Genomic DNA, 22,958 nt, shown 5'->3' with positions numbered 1-22,958 from the left:
CGGGATTAGAACCCATGTCCTCTGACTCCCGAGCCCATGCTCTTCCCAACAGCATCACCATCCTTCCAGTCTCTTGAGCCCGTGGCCTTGGCGTTCACCTACATATTCAATCTATCACTAAATACTGCCAGTTCAACCTTCACAACAGCTTTAAAATCCACCCTCCCCTGAGCCAGACAATACTTACATACTTATCCGTAATTTATTTATATTAATGTCTGTCTTACCCCTATAGACTGTGAGCTTGCTGTGGGCAGGGAGTGTGTCTGTTGTTGCAATGTACTCTCCCAAGTATTTTGTACAGGGCTTTGCACACAGTAAGTGCTCAATAAATACGACAATGAATACGATTGATTGACTGAAGAGAAGAGAATGCACCTGCCCATGGGGCTTATTATTTTTTTATATTATATTGTTACAAGATTAATTAATTAATTATTATTATATTATATTATTTTCTCAAGGATTTTCTCACGAAGCCCAGTTTCTGCTCAGGGATTTTCTCCTTGCGGGGGCATTCCAAGAATTCATTTCCTGACTGAAATGACTTTAAACATATGAGTTCCTTCCTCATTCATTCATTCAATCATATTTATTGCGGGCTTACTGCGTGCAGAGCACTGTACTAAGCGCTTGGACAGATAATTGCTCTCCCCTGCTTCAAGGCCATCTTGAAGGCACATTTCCTCCAAGAAGCCTTCCTTGACTAAGCCCTCCTCTTCTCCCACTCCTTTCTGAATCACCCTGACTTGCTCCCTTCATTCATCCTCCCTCCCATCGTCACAGCACATATGTATAGATCTGCAATTTATTTGTGTATATAAATGTCTGTCTCCTCCTCTAGATTGTGAGCTTGTTGTGGGAAGGGAATGTGCCTGCTTGCTGTTGTATTGTACTCTCCCAAGCGCTTAGTACAGTGCTCCGCACACAGTAAGTGCTCAGTAAATATGATTGAATGAAGTGGATGAACGATCAGATATGCCAGGCTCCAAGAATTGGATATTAAGCTTGGTTAGGAGAAATCGCCAATGTGCTCCCGCCCTCTCTATCAAAAATGCAGCTCTACATTGTGTACTAACAGGATGCTTTGTTAACTAGCATGAAACACTACTTCAGCAGGACCTGGGAACATCAATGTGTCCCATTTCATCATCAATCGTATTTATTGAGCGCTTACTGTGTGCAGAGCACTGTACTAAGCGCTTGGGAAGCACAAATTGGCAACATACAGAGACAGTCCCTACCTATCAGTGGGCTCACAGTCTAAAAGGGGGAGACAGAGAACAAAAGCAAACATACTAACAAAATAAAATAAATAGAATAGATATGAACAAGTAAAATAAATAATTAATAATATTTTCCATAATTCCCAAACTGCAGGACACAAAGGAACTAAGGTTATTCTTGGCTACACCATGGAACAACGGCACAAATCAAAACAACATTAAAGGGAACACAAACTGTCTACTTCTTTCCGATTCCAACACTGGAGAGCAGCAATTATCTGCTTAATTCAAGCAGTGAAGATAAGGCGCTTAAGTAAATTCCAATGCCTGACAACCTGGATTATTCCGATCAAAAGCCCACTGTTGGGTACGGACTGTCTCTATATGTTGCCAACTTGTACTTCCCAAGCGCTTAGTACAGTGCTCTGCACACCGTAAGCGCTCAATAAATACGATTGATTGATTGATCCTTCAACAACGGAAAATTCTTTCAAAATCCTTCTTCCTCTCCTTTCCAGGACACCTCTTCCCTTCCTCCCTGGATCTGGGATTTTTTTTTTCCCCTTTCTTTGATAGCCCCCCTTCTCCCCGACACCTTTCCCCTTCCAGTTCTTCAGAAGACATCCAGAGGAGGAGGGGTGACCCCGTGTCTCTCTCCCTTTCTGCTGTCATCCCCCCCACCTTACCTCCTTCCCCTCCCCACAGCACCTGTATATATGTACATATGTTTGTATGGATTTATTACTCTATTTGTTGATTTTATTTGTACATATTCTATTTATTTAATTTTGTTAATATGTTTTGTTTTGTTGTGTGTCTCCCCCTTCTAGACTGTAAGCCCGCTGTTGGGTAGGGACCGTCTCTTGTGTGTTGCCAACTTGGACTTCCCAAGCGCTTAGTACAGTGCTCTGCACACAGTAAGCGCTCAATAAGTACGACTGAATGAATGAATAGTAGTAAGCGCTTAGACAGGGCAAGCGCTTAGTACAGTGCTCTGCACACAGTAAGCGCTCAATAAGTACGATTGAGTGAATGAATAGCAGTAAGTGCTTAATACAGGGCAAGCGCTTAGTACAGTGCTCTGCACACAGTAAGCACTCAATAAGTACGATTGAGTGAATGAATAGCAGTAAGCGCTTAATACAGGGCAAGCCCTTAGTACAGTGCTCTGCACACAGTAAGTGCTCAATAAGTACGATTGAATGAATGAATAGCAGTAAGCGCCTAATACAGGGCAAGCGCTTAGTACAGTGCTCTGCACACAGTAAGTTCTCAATAAGTACAATTGAATGAATGAATAGCAGTAAGCGCTTAATACAGGGCAAGTGCTTAGTCCAGTGCTCTGCACACAGTAAGTGCTCAATAAGTACGATTGAATGAATGAATAGCAGTAAGCGCTTAACAGGGCAAGTGCTTAGTCCAGTGCTCTGCACAGAGTAAGCGCTCAATAAATACGACTGATTGAATGAATGGATAAATGCCCAATCGTATTTATTCATTCACTCATTCAATCGTATTTATTGAGTGCTTACTGTGTGCAAAGCACTGTACTAAGCGCTTGGGAAGTACAAGCTGGCAACATATAGAGACAGTCCCTACCCAACAGTACTCTGCACACAGTAAGCGCTCAATAAATACGATTGAATGAATAGCAGTAAGCGCTTAATACAGTGCAAGCGCTTAGTCCAGCGCCCTGCACACAGTAAGCACTCAATAAATATGATTGAATGAATAGCAGTAAGCGCTTAATACAGTGCAAGCGCTTAGTCCAGCGCTCTGCACACAGTAAGCGCGCAATCAATACGACTGATTGAACGAATGGATGAATGCCCAATCGTATTTACTGAGCGCTTACTGTGCACAGAGCACTGGACTAAGCGCTTGGGAAGTCCAAGCTGGCAACATCTAGAGACGGTCCCTACTCAACAGTGGGCTCACAGTCTAGAAATGGGTGACTATTATTATTATTTATTATTATTAACGGCTCCTATTATTATTATTATTATTTATTATTATTATTAACGGCTCTATTGGTCAGTCAGTGTCTCTGTGGGTCGACCATGCGGCCTACTTCCCCTGAGGGGACAGGTGCTAGGCGCACCGCCGCCTCCCAGCCTCGAGGGGGCGCCGGCGGGTCGCTCCGCAGCTCGGCGAGCCACTTATCAGGCCTGGCCAGCGGCCGCCGAGGCGCCAGCGGCGGGCGATCGGGAATCGCTCGTTCTACAGCTCATGCCTGGGCCCGCGTCACGTGACGCTCCCCCACCACGTGACCTCTCCCCCGAGCACCACGTGACCGCCCCCCACACACACCCTCAGCATTCATTCATTCACAGTCTAGAAGGGGGGAGACAGACAGCAAAACAACACATATTAACAAAATAAAATAGAATAGTAAAATATGTACAAGTAAAATAGAGTGATAAATTTGTACAAATACTGGTGATGGGGGAAGAGGAGGAGGTAGGGCAGGGGGGATGGGGAGGAGGAGAGGATAAAGGGGGCTCAGTCTGGGAAGGCCTCCTATTCATTCATTCAATCTTTAATCATATTTATTGAGCACTTACTGTGTGCAAAGCACTGTACTAAGCGCTTGGGAAGGACCAGTTGGCAACATATAGAGACGGTCCCTACCCAACAACGGGCTCACAGACTAGAAGGGGGAGACAGACAACAAACAAAACAAGTAGACAGGCCTCAATACCATTAGAATAAATAGAATTAGAGATACATACACAATAAATACAGACAGTAATAACAGTGGCATTTATTGAGCGCTTACTGTGTGCAGAGCACTGTACTAAGCGCTTGGGAAGGACAAGTTGGCAACATCTAGAGACGGTCCCCACCCATTAACGATATTACAGTCTAGAAGGGGGGAGACAGACAGCAAAACAAAACATATTAACAAAATGAAATAAATAGAATAGTAAATATGTACAAGTAAAATAGAGTAATAAATCTGTACAAACAAATACAGGTTCTGTGGGGAAGGGAAGGAGGTAGGGCGGGGGGATGGGGAGGAGGAAAGGAAAAAGGGGGCTCAGTCTGGGAAGGCCTCCTATTCATTCATTCAATCTTTAATCATATTTATTGAGCGCTTACTGTGTGCAGAGCACTGGACTAAATGCTTGGAAAGTCCAAGTTGGCAACATAAAGAGACGGTACCTTCCCAACAACGGGCTCACAGTCTGGGGGGGGGGGGGGGGGGGGGAGACAGACAACAAAACAAGTAGACAGGCCTCAATATCATTAGAATAAATAGAATTAGAGATACATACACAATATATACAGATAATAATAATAGTGGCATTTATTAAGCGCTTACTATGTGCAGAGCACTGTACTAAACGCTTGGAAAGTACAAATCGGCAACAGATAGAGACGGTCCCTACCCAACAACGGGCTCACAGTCTAGAAGGGGGAGACAGACAACAAAACAAGTAGACAGGCCTCAATACCATTAGAATAAATTAGAGATATATACACAATATATACAGATAATAATAACAGTGGCATTTATTAAGCACTTACTATGTGCAAAGCACTGTTCTAAGCACTAGGTTATATATACACAGCACCTATGTATATAGCTGTAATTGATCTATTAATTTATTTATAATGACTGCCTCACCATCTCCTTGTGATCTCCTTGTGGACAGGGTATGTGTCCATAATAATAATAATAATATTTGTTAAACGCTTACTATGTGCCAAGCACAGTTCTAAGCTCTCGGGGAGATACAAGGTTATCAGTTTGTCCCACGTGGGGCTCACAGTCTTTATCCCCATTTTACAGATGAGGGAACTGAGGCACAGAAAATAATAAATTCATTCATTCAATCGTATTTATTGAGTGCTTACTGTGTGCAGAGCAGTGTACTAAGCGCTTGGGAAGTACAGTTGGCAACATATAGAGACGGTCCCTTCCCAACAATAAGTAATAATAATGGCATCTGTTAAGTGCTTACTATGTGCAAAGCACTGTTCTAAGCACTGTTTATATACACGCAGCACCTACGTATATAGCTGAAATTGTTCTGTTATTTATTTATAATGACTGCCTCACCCTATAGACTGTGATCTCATTGTGGGCAGGGAATGTGTCCATAATAATAATAATATTTGTTAAGCGCTTACCATGTGCCAAGCACGGTTCTAAGCACTGGGGGAGACACAGGGTTATCAGTTTGTCCCACGTGGGGCTCACAGGCTTTATCCCCATTTTACAGATGAGGGAACTGAGGCCCAGGAATAACAAATACTAATAATTATGGCATTTGTTAAGCGCTTACTATGTGCCAAGCACTGTTCTAAGCGCTGGGGGAGATACAAGGACATCAGGTTGGCCCCCGCGGGGCTCAACAGTCTTAATCCCCATTTTACAGATGAGGGAACTGAGGCCCAGATAAGTGAAGTGACTTGCCCAAGGTCACACAGCTGATAAGTGCGAGCCTGCTGGTGGGTAGGGCCCGTCCCTATATGTTGCCAACTTGTCCTCTCCCAAGCATGTAGTACAGTGCTCTGCACACAGTAAGCACTCAATAAATACGACTGAATGAATGAATAAGTGGCAGCGCAGGATTAGAACCCACGACCTCTGACTCCCAAACCACTAAGCCACGTGATACAAGCTTCATCAGGTTGGACGCTGTCCACTCTGAATCACCATTTCACGTACACCATTTACGTAATAAATTCATTCATTCAATCGTATTTATTGAGCGCTTACTGTGTGCAGAGCACTGTACTAAGCGCTTGGGAAGTACAAGTTGGCAACATATAGAGACTCTGAATCACCATTTTACGTACAGTCGTTGGAACAGGCACAGATACGTGCAGCAGGTTGCTCAGTGTCACACAGCAGAGGAGTGACAGAACCGGGATCATTCATTCATTCAATCGTATTTATTGAGCACTTACTGTGTGCAGAGCACTGGACTACGCGCTTGGGAAGTACAAGTCGGCAACATATAGAGACGGTCCCTGCCCAACAACGGGCTCACAGTCTAGAAGGGGGAGATGGACAACAAAAAATATGTAGATAAGTGTCAAAATCGTCTGAATAAATACAATTATAGCTATATAATAATAATAATGGCATTTGTGAAGCACTTACTATGTGCAAAGTGCTGTTCTAAGCGCTGGGGGGGATACAAGGTGATCAAGTTGCGGGGCTCACAGTCTTAATCCCCATTTTACTGATGAGGTAACTGAGGCTCAGAGAAGTTAAGTGGCTTGCCCGAGGTCTCACAGCAGACGTGTGGCGGAGCCAGGATTCGACCAATCGCATTTATTAAGCAGAGCACTGTACTAAGCGTTTGGGAAAGTACAATAATAACAATAATGGTAAGGTCCTGTGGTTCAGTGGATAGAGCCCGGGCTTGGGAGTCATAAGTGGTGGTTTCAAATCCCAGCTCCACCATTTGTCTGCTGGGTGACGTTGGCCAAGTGACTTCACTTCTCTGGGTCTCACTTCCCTCATCTGTAAAATGGGGATTAATAATAATAATGATGGCATTTATTAAGCGCTTACTATGTGCAGAGCACTATTCTAAGCGCTGGGGAGGTTACAAGGTGATCAGGTTGTCCCACGTGGGGCTCACTGTCTTAATCCCCAGTCTTAAGTGACCTTGGGTAAGTCACTTCACTTCTCTGGGTCTCACTTCCCTCATCTGTAAAATGGGGATTAATAATAATAATGATGGCATTTATTAAGCGCTTACTATGTGCAGAGCACTATTCTAAGCGCTGGGGAGGTTACAAGGTGATCAGGTTGTCCCACGTGGGGCTCACTGTCTTAATCCCCAGTCTTAAGTGACCTTGGGTAAGTCACTTCACTTCTCTGGGTCTCACTTCCCTCATCTGTAAAATGGGGATTAATAATAATAATAATGGCATTTATTAAGCGCTTACTATGTGCAGAGCACCATTCTAAGCGCTGGGGAGGTTACAAGGTGATCAGGTTGTCCCACGTGGGGCTCACTGTCTTAATTCCCAGTCTTAAGTGACCTTGGGAAAGTCACTTCACTTCTCTGGGTCTCAGTTCCCTCATCTATAAAATGGGAATAATAATAATAATAATAATGGCATTTATTAAGCACTTACTATGTGCAGAGCACTGTTCTAAGCGCTGGGGAGGTTACAAAGTGATCAGGTTGTTCCACGTGGGGCTCACCGTCTTAATCCCCAGTCTTAAATCACAGTCTTAAGTGACCTTGGGCAAGTCGCTGAACTTCTCTGAGCCTCAAGTTACCTCATCTATAAAATGGGGATGAAGACTGTGAGCCCCACAACTTGATCACCATGTAACCGCCCCAGCGCTTAGAACAGTGCTTGGCACCTAGTAAGCGCTTAACAAATAAAGACTGTGAGCCCGCTGTTGGGTAGGGGCCGTCTCTATACGTTGGCAACTTGTACTTCCCGAGCGTTTACTACAGTGTCTGCACACAGTAAGCGCTCAATAAATACGATTGAATGAATGAATGATGTGCCAGACACTGCACTAAGCGCTGGGGTGGACACAAGGAAATCGGGTTGGACACGATCCCTGTCCCACGTGGGGCTCAGGGTCTCAATCCCCATTTTCCCGATGAGGTAACTGAGGCCCAGAAAAGTCAACTGACCGGTCCAAGGTTGGCTCAGTGGACAGGGCCCGGGTTTGGGGGTCAGAGGTCATGGGTTCTAATCCCGGCTCTGCCACCTGTCTACCGTGTGACTCTGGGCAAGTCACTTCACTTCTCCGGGCCTCAGTTCCCTCAACTGTAAAATGGGGATTAAGGCGGTGAGGTCCACGTGGGACAACCTGACCACCTTGTAACCCTCCCCCGCGCTTAGAACGGTGCTTGGCACATAGTAAGCGCTTAATAAATGGCATCACCCGGCTAATGTTGTGGCCTCCGGCCTTATGTCCCCAGACCGTGCCAAGCCGGTCCTGTGCCCCTAAATGGTGACCGGCCAGCCTGGCGCCCCCAGACCGGGCCCCCCAACAGTCCTCTCCCCCCCAGTCCACGCCCAGCCGGTCTTGTGCCCCCCCAGAGGGCCCCCCACCAGCCGTGTGCCCCCAGACAGGGCCTCCCAACCCCCCCGCGCCCCGGCCAGCCCTACGGCCCCAAACGGTGTCCCGGCCGTGGCGGTGGCGCCGTGCCCGCTCACCCTGGGCGTCCCCGCCGCTGGTCAGCACGGCGATGGCCTTCCCGGCCCCGGACATCCGCAGCTTCTCCAGCTCCTCCTCCACCGCCACCGCCGCCATGCTGCCCGCCTGCCCGCCCGCCCGCCCGCCCGCCCGCCCGCCTGCCCACCCGCCCTGCTCCTGCTGCCCCCACACCCAGGCCCGACCCCCGAACCCTCACCCTCTCCCTGCTCCTGCCCCTGTCTCTGCCCTGCTCCTGCTCCTCCCCCTGCTCCTCCCCTTCCCTGTCCCTGGTGCTCTCTCTGCTCCTGCTCCTCCCCCTGCCCCTGTCTCTGCCCTGCTCCTGCTCCTCCTCCTGCCCCTGCCCCACTCTTCCCCCTTCCCCTGCCCTGTTCCTGTTCCTTCCCCTGCCTTTGTCCTGCTCCTCCCCCTGCCCTGCTCTTCCCCCTTTCCCTGCCCTGTCTCTACCCTGCTCCTGCCCTGCTCCTCCCCCTGCCCTGCTCTCCCCCCTTTCCCTGCCCTGTCTCTACCCTGCTCCTGCTCCTGCCCTGTCCCTGCCCTTGCCCTGCTCCTCCCTCTGCTCCTGCCCCTGTCTCTGTCCTGCTCCTCTCCCTGCCCGACTCTTTCCCCTGCCCTGCTCTTCCCCCTTTCCCTGCCCTGTCTCTACCCTGCTCCTGTCCCTGCCCTGTCCCTGCCCTTGCCCTGCTCCTCTCTCTGCTCCTCCCCCTGCCCCTGTTTCTGTCCTGCTCCTCTCCCTGCCCTGCTCCTCTCCCTGCCCCTGCCCGACTCTTCCCCCTTCCCCTGCTCCTCCCCCTGCCCTTCCCCTGTCCTTGCCCTGCTCCTCCTCTTCCCCCTTCCCCTGCCCTGTCTCTGCCCTGCTCCTGCTCCTCCCCCGCCCTTCACCTGTCTCTGCCCTGCTCCTGTCCCTGCCCTTGCCCTGCTCCTCCCCCTGCCCCACTCTTCCCCCTTCCTCTGTCTTCCCTGTCTCTGCCCTGCTTCTACCCCTGACCTTCCCCTGTCCTTGCCCTGCTCCTCCCCCTGCCCTTCCCCTGTCCTTGCCCTGCTCCTCCTCTTCCCCCTTCCCCTGCCCTGTCTCTGCCCTGCTCCTGCTCCTCCCCCGCCCTTCACCTGTCTCTGCCCTGCTCCTGTCCCTGCCCTTGCCCTGCTCCTCCCCCTGCTCCTCTCCCTGCCCCACTCTTCCCCCTTCCTCTGTCTTCCCTGTCTCTGCCCTGCTTCTACCCCTGACCTTCCCCTGTCCTTGCCCTGCTCCTCCCCCTGCCTTTGCCCTGCTCCTCTCTCTGCTCCTCCCCCTGCCCCTGCCCTGCTCCTCTCCCTGCTCCTCCCCCTGCCCCAGCCCCGCTCTTCCCCCTTCCCCTGCCCTGTCTCTGCCCTGCTCCTCCCCCTGCCCTTCCCCTGCTCCTCCTCCTCCCTCCCCTGCCCCTGCCCTGCTCCTCCTCCTCCCTCCCCTGCCCTGCTCATCCCTCTTCCCCCTGCCCCTGCCCCTCCCCTTGCCCTTCTCCTCTCCCTGCTCAGAACTAAGCTAAGAACAGAAGACATAGTAATTTTTAAAAAAAGGAAAAAAGAAGGAGGGCTTGGGTTAGGAATCATTGCAGTTCTAATATGGATGCAATCGTGGGGAGGATCTGTGGGGAGAGGACGGCGGATCCGTCTAACAGGGGCTGGGGCAACTGTCTACAACTCTCCCCCATTGCTCTTTGGGATTCTTGCCCAAACCTGCGGGTTTGGGGAGCTATGGGAGAGGGATCTGGGCTCTGCCAGTTGTCAGCTGTGTGACTTTGGGCAAGTCACTTAACTTCTCTGTGCCCCAGTGACCTCATCTGGAAAATGGGGGTGAAGACTGTGAGCCCCCCACCGTGGGACAGTGGGCTCACAGTCTAGAAGGGGGGGACAGACAACAAAACACGGTACTGAACGTTTGGGAGAGTCCCCTGCAACACAGTTGGAAATACACGGTGTCCTTGTTGGCTGCCAACTCTCTTAATAATAATAATTATGATATTTGTTAAATGAGAGAAATAAAGTGACGTGCCCACAGTCGTCACACAGCTGACAAGATTATATATTTCTCCCTTCTAGGCTGTGAGCACGCTGTTGGGTAGGGACTGTCTCTATATGTTGCCAACTTGTACTTCCAAAGCGCTTAGTACCCATGACTTCTCTGTGCCTCAGTTCCCTCATCTGTAAAATGGGGATGAAGACTGTGAGCCCCACGTGGGACAACCTGATCACCTTGTATCCCCCCCCCCCCAGCGCTTAGAACAGTGCTTGGCACATAGTAAGTGCTTAACAAATACCATTAGTATTATTATTAGTGTATTCTCCCAAGCGATTAGTATAAAGAGAAGCAGCGTGGCTCAGTGGAACGAGCCCGGGCTTGGGAGTCAGAGGTCATGGGTTCAAATCACGCCTCCACCACTTGTCAGCTGTGTGACTTTGGGCAAGTCACTTCACTGGGCCTCAGTTAACCTCAATTGTAAAATAGGGGATTAAGACTGTGAGCCCCCTGTGAGACAACTTGATCACCTTGTAACTTCCCCAGCGCTTAGAACAGTGCTTTGCACACAGTAAGCGCTTAATAAATGCCCTCATTACTACTATTATTATTATTATGTTGTGACGACAGATGACAGTCTCGTCCGCGGGAATGCTCCTCAGCCATGGAATAGCTCGCCTGGGAGTGATGCGTTGAGAAGCAGCATGGTTCAGCGGAAAGAGCACAGGCTTTGGAGTCAGAGGTCATGGGTTTGAATCCCAGCTCTGCCAACTGTCAGCTGTGGGACTTTGGGCAAGTCACTTCTCTGTGCCTCAGTTCCCTCATCTGTAAAATGGGGATTAAGACTGTCAGCCCCATGTGGGACAACCTGATCACCTTGTAACCTCCCCAGCACTTAGTGCTTTGCACAGTGTTTAATAAATGCCATTATTATTATTAGAGAAGCAGTGTGGCTCAGCGGGAAGAGCATGGGCTTTGGAGTCAGAGGTCATAGGTTCAAATCCCCGCTCTGCCAATTGTCAGCTGGGTGACTTTGGGCAAGTCACTTAACTTCTCTGTGCCCCAGTTTTCTCATCTGTAAAATGGGGATGAAGACTGTGAGCCCCACGTGGGACAAACTGATCACCTACCTCCCCACTGCTTAGAACAGTGCTTTGCACATAGTAAGCGCTTAACAAATACCATCATCATCATGCGAAGCAAATTGCTCCAATTTGTAAATGCCATCATTATTATTATTATTGTAAGGCGGGACGGTGGACAAGCTCCCCACTTTTAACTCTTCAAAGAGGCCTAGGCTGGTAGGAGAATAGAAATGCCAAGATCAAGGGCTGCTTTCAGGCGCAGGCACCGTTTCCACTGAAAACATTTTTGTTCTGTGTGTCTGTGAGATCCGAGTGGGCAGGATACACTCTTAGTCCTTCCCTACAGTATCTTCTAATGTATGACTCGATTTCCATAGACTTTTGCATTCGATTTCCCGTGTGTTCAAACAACTCCACACCTGTGATGGGCTGGTAATTACTGTTTTCCTTTCTTGTTTGCACTGGGCCTGTGAATCTTTTATTGGTTACTGGTATTTATCCCTCAGCTTTTAAGACGATGGCCCTGATGGGTTGGTAATTACTGTTTTCCTTTCTTGTTTGCGCAGGGCCTGTGAATCCTTTATTGGTTACTGGTATTTATCCTTCAGCTTTTAAGCCGATGGCCCTTGTTATCGCCCCCTCTTTACAACAGGAAACAAGCTGCATAGATTATGCCGCGGCTCCCGTTTGAAAAATGATGGTCAGGATCCAGAAAACTCCCCCACTGCCTGTTTTACCCTTGAAAAAGCACTGTAACATTGACTATTAGTATAATGGCCCATTTCCCTATTAAAGAAAAACAGGCAGGTGCTTTTCGATTACCTTTGTAGAATGAGTGATCCCTAAAATGTGTGTGGATAGTACTGTCAATGGAATAATAATAATAATGATGGAATTTATTAAGCACTTACTACGTGCAAAGCACTGTTCTAAGTGCTGGGGAGGTTACAATAATAATGGCATTTATTAAGCGCTTACTATGTGCAAAGCACTGTTCTAAGCGCTGGGGAGGTTACAAAGTGATCAGGTTGTCCCACGGGCAAGAGGGGGGGGGCTCATAATCTTAATCCCCATTTTACAGATGAGGTAACTGAGGCACAGAGAAGTTAAGTGACTTTCCCAAAGTCACACAGCTGACAGTTGGTGGAGCCGGACAAGATGATCAGGCTGTCCTACGGAGGGGCTCACAATCTTAATCCCCATTTTACAGATGAGGTAACTGAGGCACCGAGAAGTTAAGTGATTTGCCCAAAGTCACACAGCTGACAATTGGCGGAGGAGGGATTTGAACCCGTGACCCCTGACTCCAAAGCCCGGGCTCTTTCCACTGAGCCATGCCGCTTCTCCGGTTCCATGTCATCTTGTTGAAGAGAATGGAAGCTGCATTCTAAATACAAAGAGGAATGAGGTGAGACAAACTGTAGACTACCTTATTTTTCTTATTTTTTGGCATCCGTTAAGTACTTAACAAGCTCTTAAGGCATCGAACTAAGCGCTGGGTAAATACAGTTGTCACCTGTGTGACTTTGGGCAAGTCACTTAACTTCTCTGGGCCTCAGTTACCTCATCTGTAAAATGGGGGATGAAGACCGTGAGCCCCTTGTGGGACAACCTGATTACCTTGTATCCTCTCCAGCGCTTAGAACAGTGCCTTGCACATAGTAAGCGCTTAATAAATGCCATCATTATTATTATTATTACAAGATAATCAGATAGGACATAGTCCACATCCCACATGGGTCACGGTCTTAACCTCTGTTTTTACAGATGAGGAAACAAAGGCACAGAGAAGTTAAGTGACTTGAGCGAGGTCACACAGCAGACAAGAGGCACAGCTGGGATTAAAACTGGGAGCCTCATATAGGACAGGGACCGTATCCAGGGACTGTGCCCAACCCAATTTGCGTGTATTCACCCCAGCACTTAGTACAGTGCCTTGCACATAGCGTTTAACAAATGCCATTATTATTGTTAGAACTCAGGTCCTTCCAACTCCATGGCCCAAGCTCTATCTGCTAGACCATTCATTCGTTCATTCATTCATTCAATCGTATTTATTGAGCGCTTACTGTGTGCAGGGCACTGTACTAAGCGCTTGGGAAGTCCAAGTTGGCAACATAGAGAGACGGTCCCTACCCAACCGTGGGCTCACAATCTAGAAGACACGGCTTTTCGTTTGCTCTATGTGTTCTTGAGTACGTGCGTGTTTATAAGTGGGCATATAATATTGTTTTCTCAAGTCCCAAGGGCAGCCCTCTCATTCATTCATTCAATTGTGTGTGTGTATATATATATATATATATATATATATATATACACATATATGTAAATATATATATATATACATATATAATGGTATTTATTAAGCGCTTACTGTGTGCAGAGCATTGTTGTAAGCGCTGGGGAGGCTACAAGGTGATCAGGTTGTCCCACGTAGGGCTCACAGTCTTAATCCCCATTTGACAGATGAGGTAACTGAGGCACAGTTAAGTGCCTCACACAGAGGCACAGAGAAGTTAAATGTCTTGCGCAAAGTCCCACAGCTGACAGTTGGCAGAGCCGGGATTCGAACCCATGACCTCTGACTCCAAAGCCCGGGCTCTTTCCACTGAGCCACGCTGCTTCTCTATTGAGCGCTTACTGTGGGCAGAGCACTGTACTAAGCGCTTGGGAAGTACAAGTCGGCAAAATATAGAGACGGTCTCACTTTCCAAAGTCCAAAGATAGAAATATTTCCTGTAACCATACACTGTGAAATAACTAAGCGCTTAGTACAGTGCTCTGCACATGGTAAGCGCTCAGTAAATACGATTGAATGAAATCAATATCTATATTCATAAAAATATTATTTAACGAATGCTTTTTTCTACCACAATAAAAAGTAAAGGGAAAACACAAATGTTCTTGCAAATCAAATTGCCTAAAGGTGAGTTTGTTTCTTCCATTTTCTTAGGCTTGTTAAACTTCGTGCTTTGAATCCATTAACCTTTCTCCCCTTCCTTCAATAGTAGTGGTAGTAATAATGATGGTATTTGTTAAACTCCAAGCACTGGGTAGATACAATAAGATCAGGTGAGACATATTTCCCGCCCCACTTGGGTCTCCCAGTCAAAGAGAGAGGTCGTACTGGGGCCTAGCCCCTATTTTACAGATGAGGAAACTGAGGCACAGTGAATGAAGTGTCTTGCCCAAGGTCACACAGCTGGCAAGCCCCAGAGACGAGATTAGAGCCTGGGCCTTCTAACCCCCTGCTCTGTGCTCTTTCCACTAAACTATGCTACTTCTCATAATATTGGTATTCATCATCATCATCATCAATGGTATTTATTGAGCGCTTACTATATGCAGAGCACTGTACTAAGCGCTTGGGAAGTACAAATTGGCAACATATAGAGACAGTCCCTACCCAACAGTGGGCTCACAGTCTAAAAGACTCATTCATTCATTCAATAGAATTTATTGAGTGCTTACTGTGTGCAGAGCACTGTACTAAGCGCTTGGGAAGTACAAGTTGATATTCATTTGTGGGAAGCACCGTGGCTTAGTAGAAAGAGCCCGGGCTTGGAAGTCGGAGGTCGTGGGTTCTAGTCCCGGCTCTGCCACTTGTCTGCTGAGTGATTTGGGGCAAGTCACTTCACTTTTCTGTGCCTCAGTTACCTCATCTGGAAAATGGGGATTAAGATTGTGAGCCCCACGTGGGACATCCTGAGCACCCTGACGCTCAGTTATTTCACAGTGTATGGGTAAGATTCTTTGAATACAGGAAATAGTTCCATCTCTGGACTTTGGAAAGTGAGACCGTCTCTATATTTTGCCAACTTGTACTTCCCAAGCGCTTAGTACAGTGATCTGCCCACAGTTAGCGCTCAATAGAGAAGCAGCGTGGCTCAGTGGAAAGAGCCTGGACTTTGGAGTCAGAGGTCATGGGTTCGAATTCCGGCTCTGCCAATTGTCAGCTGTGGGACTTTGAGCAAGACACTTAACTTCTCTGTGCCTCAGTTACCTCATCTGTCTAATGGGGATTAAGACTGTGAGCCCCACGTGGGACAACCTGATCACCTGGTAACCTCCCCAGCGCTTAGAACAGTGCTTGGCACATAGTAAGCGCTTAACAAATACCATTATTATTATTAGTATAATGCTTACTGTTTGTGAAGCACCATGCTAAGCACAAGGATGACTATATGGTAAACAGATCAGACTCTGTCCCTGGACTGTGAGCCCATTGTTGGGTAGGGACCGTCTCTATATGTTGCCGACTTGTACTTCCCAAGCGCTTAGTACAGTGCTCTGCACACAGTAAGCGCTCGATAAATACAATTGAATGAATGACTATATTAGGCTCACAAACTGAGTAATAATAATAGTAACATTCAGTCATTCATTCAATCGTATTTATCGAGCGCTTACTGTGTGCAGAGCACTGTACTAAGCGCTTGGGAAGTACAAGTTGGCAACATACAAGCAAACTGACAGAGCCCACTCTCTCAGCAATTCCAGCAAGAGCCACGATTTGTTTATTAAGACAATAGCAAAGTCAGGCGATTTCCCAATAGCTCAGGCTCAGCCCAGAACATTTTGCTTCCCACTTCATTTTCCTTTTCGCCTCGTTTTTACAAATGGCACATCTCCTGGTGTTTTTATGATTCAAATGTTTTCTCAAACTTTTGCCATTTTCTTTTTTAAAAAACTTTCAAATCATGCATCGAATATGCGAGGTATGAGGTTTGTGATTGCGGCAAAGGAATGTCTGGATACTCAAACAGTGCTGGATGTTCCTCCTTTTTAGTTCAGTTTCTTTTAGCAGTGCTTGGCACATAATAAATGCTTAACAAGTACCATAATTATTATTAGAAATGTAAGATCAAACGTGTAATCCAAGGTATAATCTTTACTTAGACGTTATTTTACTTATCCTGAGGGAATAGTAATTACAATTCCGTACCAACTGGTGAAGTGCATGCCAATTAACTAAATTGATAGGTCCTGTTATCATCAACAGCATTTATTGAACCTTTATTGTATGCAGAGCGCTGTGCTACACCCTTGGGAGAGTACAGCACAATAGAGTTGGTAGACAGTGAGGCTCAGTGGAAAGAGCCCCGGCTTGGGAATTAGAGGTCATGAGTTCTAATTCCGGCTACCCCGCTTGTCAGCTGTGTGGCCTTGGGCAAGTCACTTAACTTCTCTGTACCTCAGTTACCTCATCTGTAAAATGGGGATGAAGACTGTGAGCCCTATGAGGGGCAACCTGAATAGCTACCCCAGTGTTTAGAACAGTGCTTGGCACAAAGTAAGCGCTTAACAAATACCAACATCATTATTATTATTAATGAGCTACTCAACAAATACTAACTTTTACCTTTTGGATGCATTTTGTGGGCCCAAGAGTTAGGTTTTCTGACATGGACTGTGTCCATCCTGAATTGCTTATAACAACCCCAATGCTTAGTTCAGTGCTTGGCACATTTAAGAGCTTAATAAATGCCATTAAAAAAAAAAAGGACAGAGCTGCTGTGCTAGTGGAAAAAGCTTCCAAATCTAACCTACCAGTCCGCCCCAGCTTCACCCCCGTAAAATGAATGATCCCTAAACTGTATGTGGGTGCAGTTCATGAACTGTGAGCCCACTGTTGGGTAGGGACCGTCTCTATATGTTGCCAACTTGTACTTCCCAAGCGCTTAGTACAGTTCTTTGTACACATTCAATAAATACGATTGAATGAATGAATTGCTTTGTACACAGTAAGTGCTCAATAAATACGATTGAATGAATGAATGAATGAATGAAAGGCCTCGCTGAAAAAAAAAATCTCAAGTCTATGGCCTGTTGGAGGTAGAAAATACTTTTCTCCCCCTTAACCAGTACCTAACTGAGTAATAATCACCTGGAATGGCAAGGAGTCAGAAAAGGTTCCTGGCTGTGTGTTAATTCTCCCTCAGTTATTCTCACACTTAAGAATCCAGTCTCCCCATCAGCCTCAACATCTTCAAACCAAAGGACATAGATGTATCCAGCAGTGAGGACAACAATTACCTGTTGTTTCATTAAATTTGCCACTGCTGCCCGGCAAGTATGTGAGTCTCGTAGATGATAGTCTCCCTACTTGAAACTCCGATAGTCGGTGTCTTAAATTGAGATCGTTTTGGACCTGGAAAGAAGCTTTTACTTCTGAACTCTCAGGGTGAAAAGTGGACTTGTGTCAGTTTTACTACATCAATCAATCAATCAATTTATTTGTGTATTTATGGGGTACTTTGTGCAGAGAATAATAATAGTAATTGTGGTATTTGTTAAGCTCTTACTCTCTGCCAGTCACTGTACCAAGCACTAAAGGAGGGGGTAATAATAATAATAATGCATTTATTAAGTGCTTACTATGTGCAAAGCACTGTTAATAATGATGGTATTTGTTAAGCGCTTACTATGTGCAAAGCACTGTTCTAAGCGCTGTTCGAAGTGCTGGGGAGGTTACAATAATAATAATAATAAGATGGCATTTATTAAGTGTTTACTATGTGCAAAGCACTGTTCTAAGTGCTGGAGAGGTTACAAGGTGATCAGGTTGTCCCATGGGGGCTCACAGTCTTAATCCCCATTTTACAGATGAGGTAACTGAGGCCCAGAGAAGTGAAGTGACTTGCCCAAAGTCACACAGCTGACAACTGGCGGAGCCAGGATTTGAACCCATGGCCTCTGACTCCAAAGCCCGGGTCCTTTCCACTGAGCCACGCTGCTTCTCTACAATCAAATCGGGTCGGACACAGTCCCTTGTCCCAACCTGGGGCTCCCAGCCTTAAGCCCCATTTTACGGATGAGGTAACTGAGGCACAGAGAAGTGAAGTGACTTGCCCAAGGTCACACAGCAGACAAGTGGCCGAGCTGGAATTAGAACCCATGTCCCTCGGACTCCCAAGGCGAGACTCTCTGTCCACTAAGCCAGGCTGAGAACTGTACTAAGTGCTTGGGAAAGTGCAGTACAGTTGAGTTGGTAGACCTGATCCTTGCCCACAGGGAGCGAGATTCATTCATTCAATCGTATCTATTGAGCGCTTACCGTGTGCAGAGCACTGTACTAGGCGCTTGGGAAGTCCAAGTTGGCAACGTATAGAGAGGGTACCTACCCCACAGTGGGCTCACAGTCTAGAAGGGGGAGACAGAGAAAAATAGTATTCCGTAAACCCTGAAAAGGGTCCCCAGAGGTACGCCGTCCCAGGGCAACAGGCTGCAACCCTAATCCTGACCAGATATCTTGCAATGTCTATAGGTGACATGATTTCAGATTGCCGGAATGATTTCACATTGGTAAATAATCCTGCCCTGTCACTGACCCTGCCTGCTCACCCTCCCTCGCCCCCGTCTTCCCTGGCTTCTCCCTCCTGGCTTTCCCGCCCTCCTGTCTTCCCAAACCCTGTGAACTCCCTTCCTCTTCCAGCAGCTTTCCATTATTAGAACTTTCAAATATTTTTTACAACTTCTATCATGCTGCAGGCCACCCCCCGCACCTTCCCAATCTTGCAGTTCCCACCTGGTGCGAAACCGATGATATGGACTGGATGAGGTGGGATTTTGCGGGGTAGCAGGTATCGGTGGCAGAGGGAAGGAGGACCTCAGGGTTTTCTTTGCCATATATTAGTTTTCCTGCTTTAAGAAGATGCAAACTTCATAATAATTATAATAATTATGGTACTCGTGAAGCGCTTACTAGGTGCCAAGCAATGTTCTAAGCACTGGGGTAGATAATAATAATAATAATTATAACAATAATAATAATAATAATAGTAATGGCATTTATTAAGCACTTACTATGTGCAAAGCACTGTTCTAATAATAATAATAATGGCATTTATTAAGCACTTACTATTTGTAAAGCACTGTTCTAAGCCCTGGGGAGATTACGAGTTGATTAGGTTGTCCCACGGGGGGCTCATAGTCTTAATCCCCATTTTACAGATGAGGTAACTGAGGCACAGAGAAGTGAAGTGACTTCATCATCATCAATCGTATTTATTGAGCGCTTACTATGTGCAGAGCACTGTACTAAGCGCTTGGGAAGTACAAATTGGCAACATATAGAGACAGTCCCTACCCAACAGTGGGCTCACCGTCTAAAAGCTGTGTGACTTGCCCAGAGTCACACAGCTGACAAGTGATGGAGCTGGGATTTGAACCCATGACCTCTGACTCCAAAGCCTGTGCTCTTTCCACTGAGCCATGCTGCTTCTCGTTTTATTATATTATTATATTATTGATATATTTATTACTTATTTATTATATTTTTATTATATTTTGTATTTATTATTATTTAGTTTTCCTGCTTTAAGAAGATGCAAACTTCATCATAATTATAATAATGATGGCACTTGTGAAGCACTTACTAGGCGCCAAGCAATGTTCTAAGCACTGGGGTAGATACAAGTTAATCAGGTTGGGCACAGTCCCTGCCCCACAAGGGGCTCACACTTTAAATCCCCATTTTACAGATGAGGTCATTGAGGCCTCGAGAAGTTATGTGAGTTGCCCAAGGTCACACAGCAGTCATGTGGCAGAGCAGGGATTAGAACTCGGGTCCTTCTGACTCCCAGTCCTGAGCTCTATTCACTAAGCCACACTGCTTCTCTATCATAGTGACCCCTGAAAGTGGTAGGGTCCGATACTTGTGACAAAGGGAGGAGTTTTGATGCCGGGATCTCTTTCCAGAACTGTCAGAATGGATGGCTTGTGGTCACAGGAGCTTTTTCTTTGTAAGCGCTTAGTACAGTGCTCTGCACATAGTAAGCGCTCAATAAATGCGATTGATGATATTGCTCCTACTTAATTCTGGGCTGACCTCCAAAGAGTTTCCCCGGCCTTCAACTGGGGGGATTTGATTCTGGTTTCAGGTCTCAAGTGGCCAGATGGAACTCCTCAAGGTTGGTTTTCTCCTCTTCTTAGGCGAAAGTGTTTTTCGTCTATCAGGACCTAAGCTGAAACCTCCCATAACCCGAGAGGTTTGTCCCTAAAAAGCAATGTATTCAGGAGAAATTGCATTGCAGCACCTGCAGTGTGACAGACCCTCATAACAGGAGCAAAACTGCTTCTTCTGACACTGCGTCACCATTGATTCCAGACAGATGTGCATTGTTGGAAGGTTTTTCCTTAATTCTGCAAAGCCATTCATTCCAAAACACTTAAGGAAAACATGTCACGCTGTACCTCTGTAACTATACTGGTGATAGTAATAATCATAATAATAATAACTGTGATATTTGTCAAGTGCTTACTCTGTGCCAGGCACTGTACTAAGCACTGGGGTGAATACAAGCAAATTGCTTTGGATAAAGTCCCTGTCCAATGTGGGGCTCACACTCTTAATCCTCATTTTACAATTGAGGTAACTGAGGCACAGAGAAGTGAAGTGACTTGCCCGAAGTCACAGAGCAGAAAAATGGCAGAGTCAGGATTAATAATAATAATAATAATGGTATTTGTTAAGCACTTACTAGCTGCAAAGCACAGTTCTAAGCGTTGGGGAGGCTACAAGGTGATCAGGTTGTCCCATGGGGGACTCACAGTCTTCATCCCCATTTTCCAGATGAGGTCACTGAGGCCCAGAGAATTGAAGTGACTTGCCTAAAGTCACCCAGCTGACAGTTGGCCGAGCCGGGATTTGAACCCACGACCTCTGACTCCAAAGCCCGGGCTCTTTCCACTGAGATTAGAACCCGTGACCCGTGCTCTATCCATTATGCCACCCTGCTTCACTTAGAAAATCCACAGGGGAGCCGATGAGGGAGGAGAAAAGCGGGGAGAGTCTCTCGCTGAGGGGAAGAGAAGGCAGAATTGTAGCTGGTGGGGATGAATTTGAAGTGATCTTATATACAATGTGTACCATCATCGTCATGATCATCACCATCATCGACAGCATTTATTGAGCACCTCCTAGGTGCACAACATGGAACTCAGTAGGTGCTACAGAAGAAGCATAAAATGATTCCCATCCTCAAGGAATTTAAGCATCGAACGGGGAAGGATAGGCAGACATTTGTGACAGAACGACAGTACACAGGCACATGAACAGCGAAGGCCCCATAGTTTGGTTCACGCCACGGATAAGATGCTCCTTTCCGTGCTGTCCCGTCTACGTTCCAGCGAAGCATCAGAGATGTTTTCAGACTCAACCTCTGGGTAGATAAAGTTGGGATTTCCCACCCCTACAGTGGGCTTTCGCAGGAAAAAGTGGCAGATGACCAGATTACCTCCTTTGTCTTCTCCTCAGGACGCTGATTGTCCCCTTCCACTTCCCCCAAGTGAACCCCGCCATTACACAGAGGGCGGGCCGGGGCCGAGAGGATGGGGATCGATATTGAGAAAAATTATGGGGCTGCTCCACCTTTGAGGTTAATTAATTAATTAATTCAATCGTATTTATTGAGCGCTTACTGTGTGCAGAGCACTGTACTAAGCGCTTGGGAAGTACAAGTTGGCAACAATCTAGAGACGGTCCCTACCGAACAGCGGGCTCACAGTCTAGGAGGGGGAAGACAGACAATGAAACAAAACATATTCACAAAATAAGATAAATAGAATAAATATTCATTCATTCAATCGTATTTATTGAGTGCTTACTGTGTGCAGAGCACTGTACTAAGCGCTTGGGAAGTACAAGTTGGCCACATATAGAGAAGGTCCCTACCCAACAGCGGGCTCACAGTCTAGAAGGGGGAGACAGACAACAAAACAAAACATATTAACAGAATAAAATAAATAGAATAAATATGTACAAATAAAATAAATAAATAAATAAATAGAGTAATAAATACATACAAACATATATACATATATACAGGTGCTGTGGGGAAGGGAAGGAGGTAAGGCGGGGGGAGGAAGCGGGGGAGAGGAAGGAGGGGGCTCAGTCTGTACAAGTAAAATAAATAGAATAATAAATATGTACAAACATATATACATATATACAGGTGATATACATATTACAGCCCCAGGCCCATAGGAAGCGCCTAACAAATGCCATGATGATGATTATTAGTAATAAATAATCACAATTATTATTACTTAAACCTTCTCTTACGTCTGCAGGCATATCCCAGACACCCCCTTTCCCCCCCACCCTGGCACCCCCTCAGGGGAGGGAAACTGAGGCCCACTCACAGTCTAGAAGGGGGAGACAGACAACGAAACAAAACATATTCACAAAATAAGATAAATAGAATAAATATGTACAAGTAAAATAAATAGAGTAATAAATATGTACAAACATATATACAGGTGATATACATATTACAGACCCAGGCCCATAGGAAGCGCCTAACAAATGCCATGATGATTATTATCAGTAATAAATAATCACAATTATTATTACTTAAACCTTCTCTTACATCTGCAGGCATATCCCAGACACCCCCTTCCCCCCCCCACCCCGGCAACCCCGCAGGGGAGGGAAACTGAGGCCCATTCACAGTCTAGAAGGGGGAAGACAGACGACGAAACAAAACATATTAACAAAATAA

General features: G+C 46.4%; 1 protein-coding gene across 1 annotated transcript in view; it reads right to left on the bottom strand.

Moving 5' to 3' along the window:
• The window catches only part of PFKL (phosphofructokinase, liver type), a 55,064-nt gene extending 46,589 nt beyond the window's left edge, over window positions 1-8,475 (bottom strand). Inside the window, exon 1 of the mRNA XM_038748984.1 lies at window positions 8,379-8,475. Coding sequence (XP_038604912.1) covers window positions 8,379-8,475 — 97 coding nt within the window. The remainder of the gene's footprint in view (window positions 1-8,378) is intronic.
• Between the last annotated feature and the right edge of the window lie 14,483 nt (window positions 8,476-22,958).

This window comes from Tachyglossus aculeatus, chromosome 7 (genome assembly GCF_015852505.1).
Source record: "Tachyglossus aculeatus isolate mTacAcu1 chromosome 7, mTacAcu1.pri, whole genome shotgun sequence".
NCBI classification, from domain to species: domain Eukaryota; kingdom Metazoa; phylum Chordata; class Mammalia; order Monotremata; family Tachyglossidae; genus Tachyglossus; species Tachyglossus aculeatus.
This window is presented reverse-complemented; position numbering and strand designations above follow the sequence as displayed.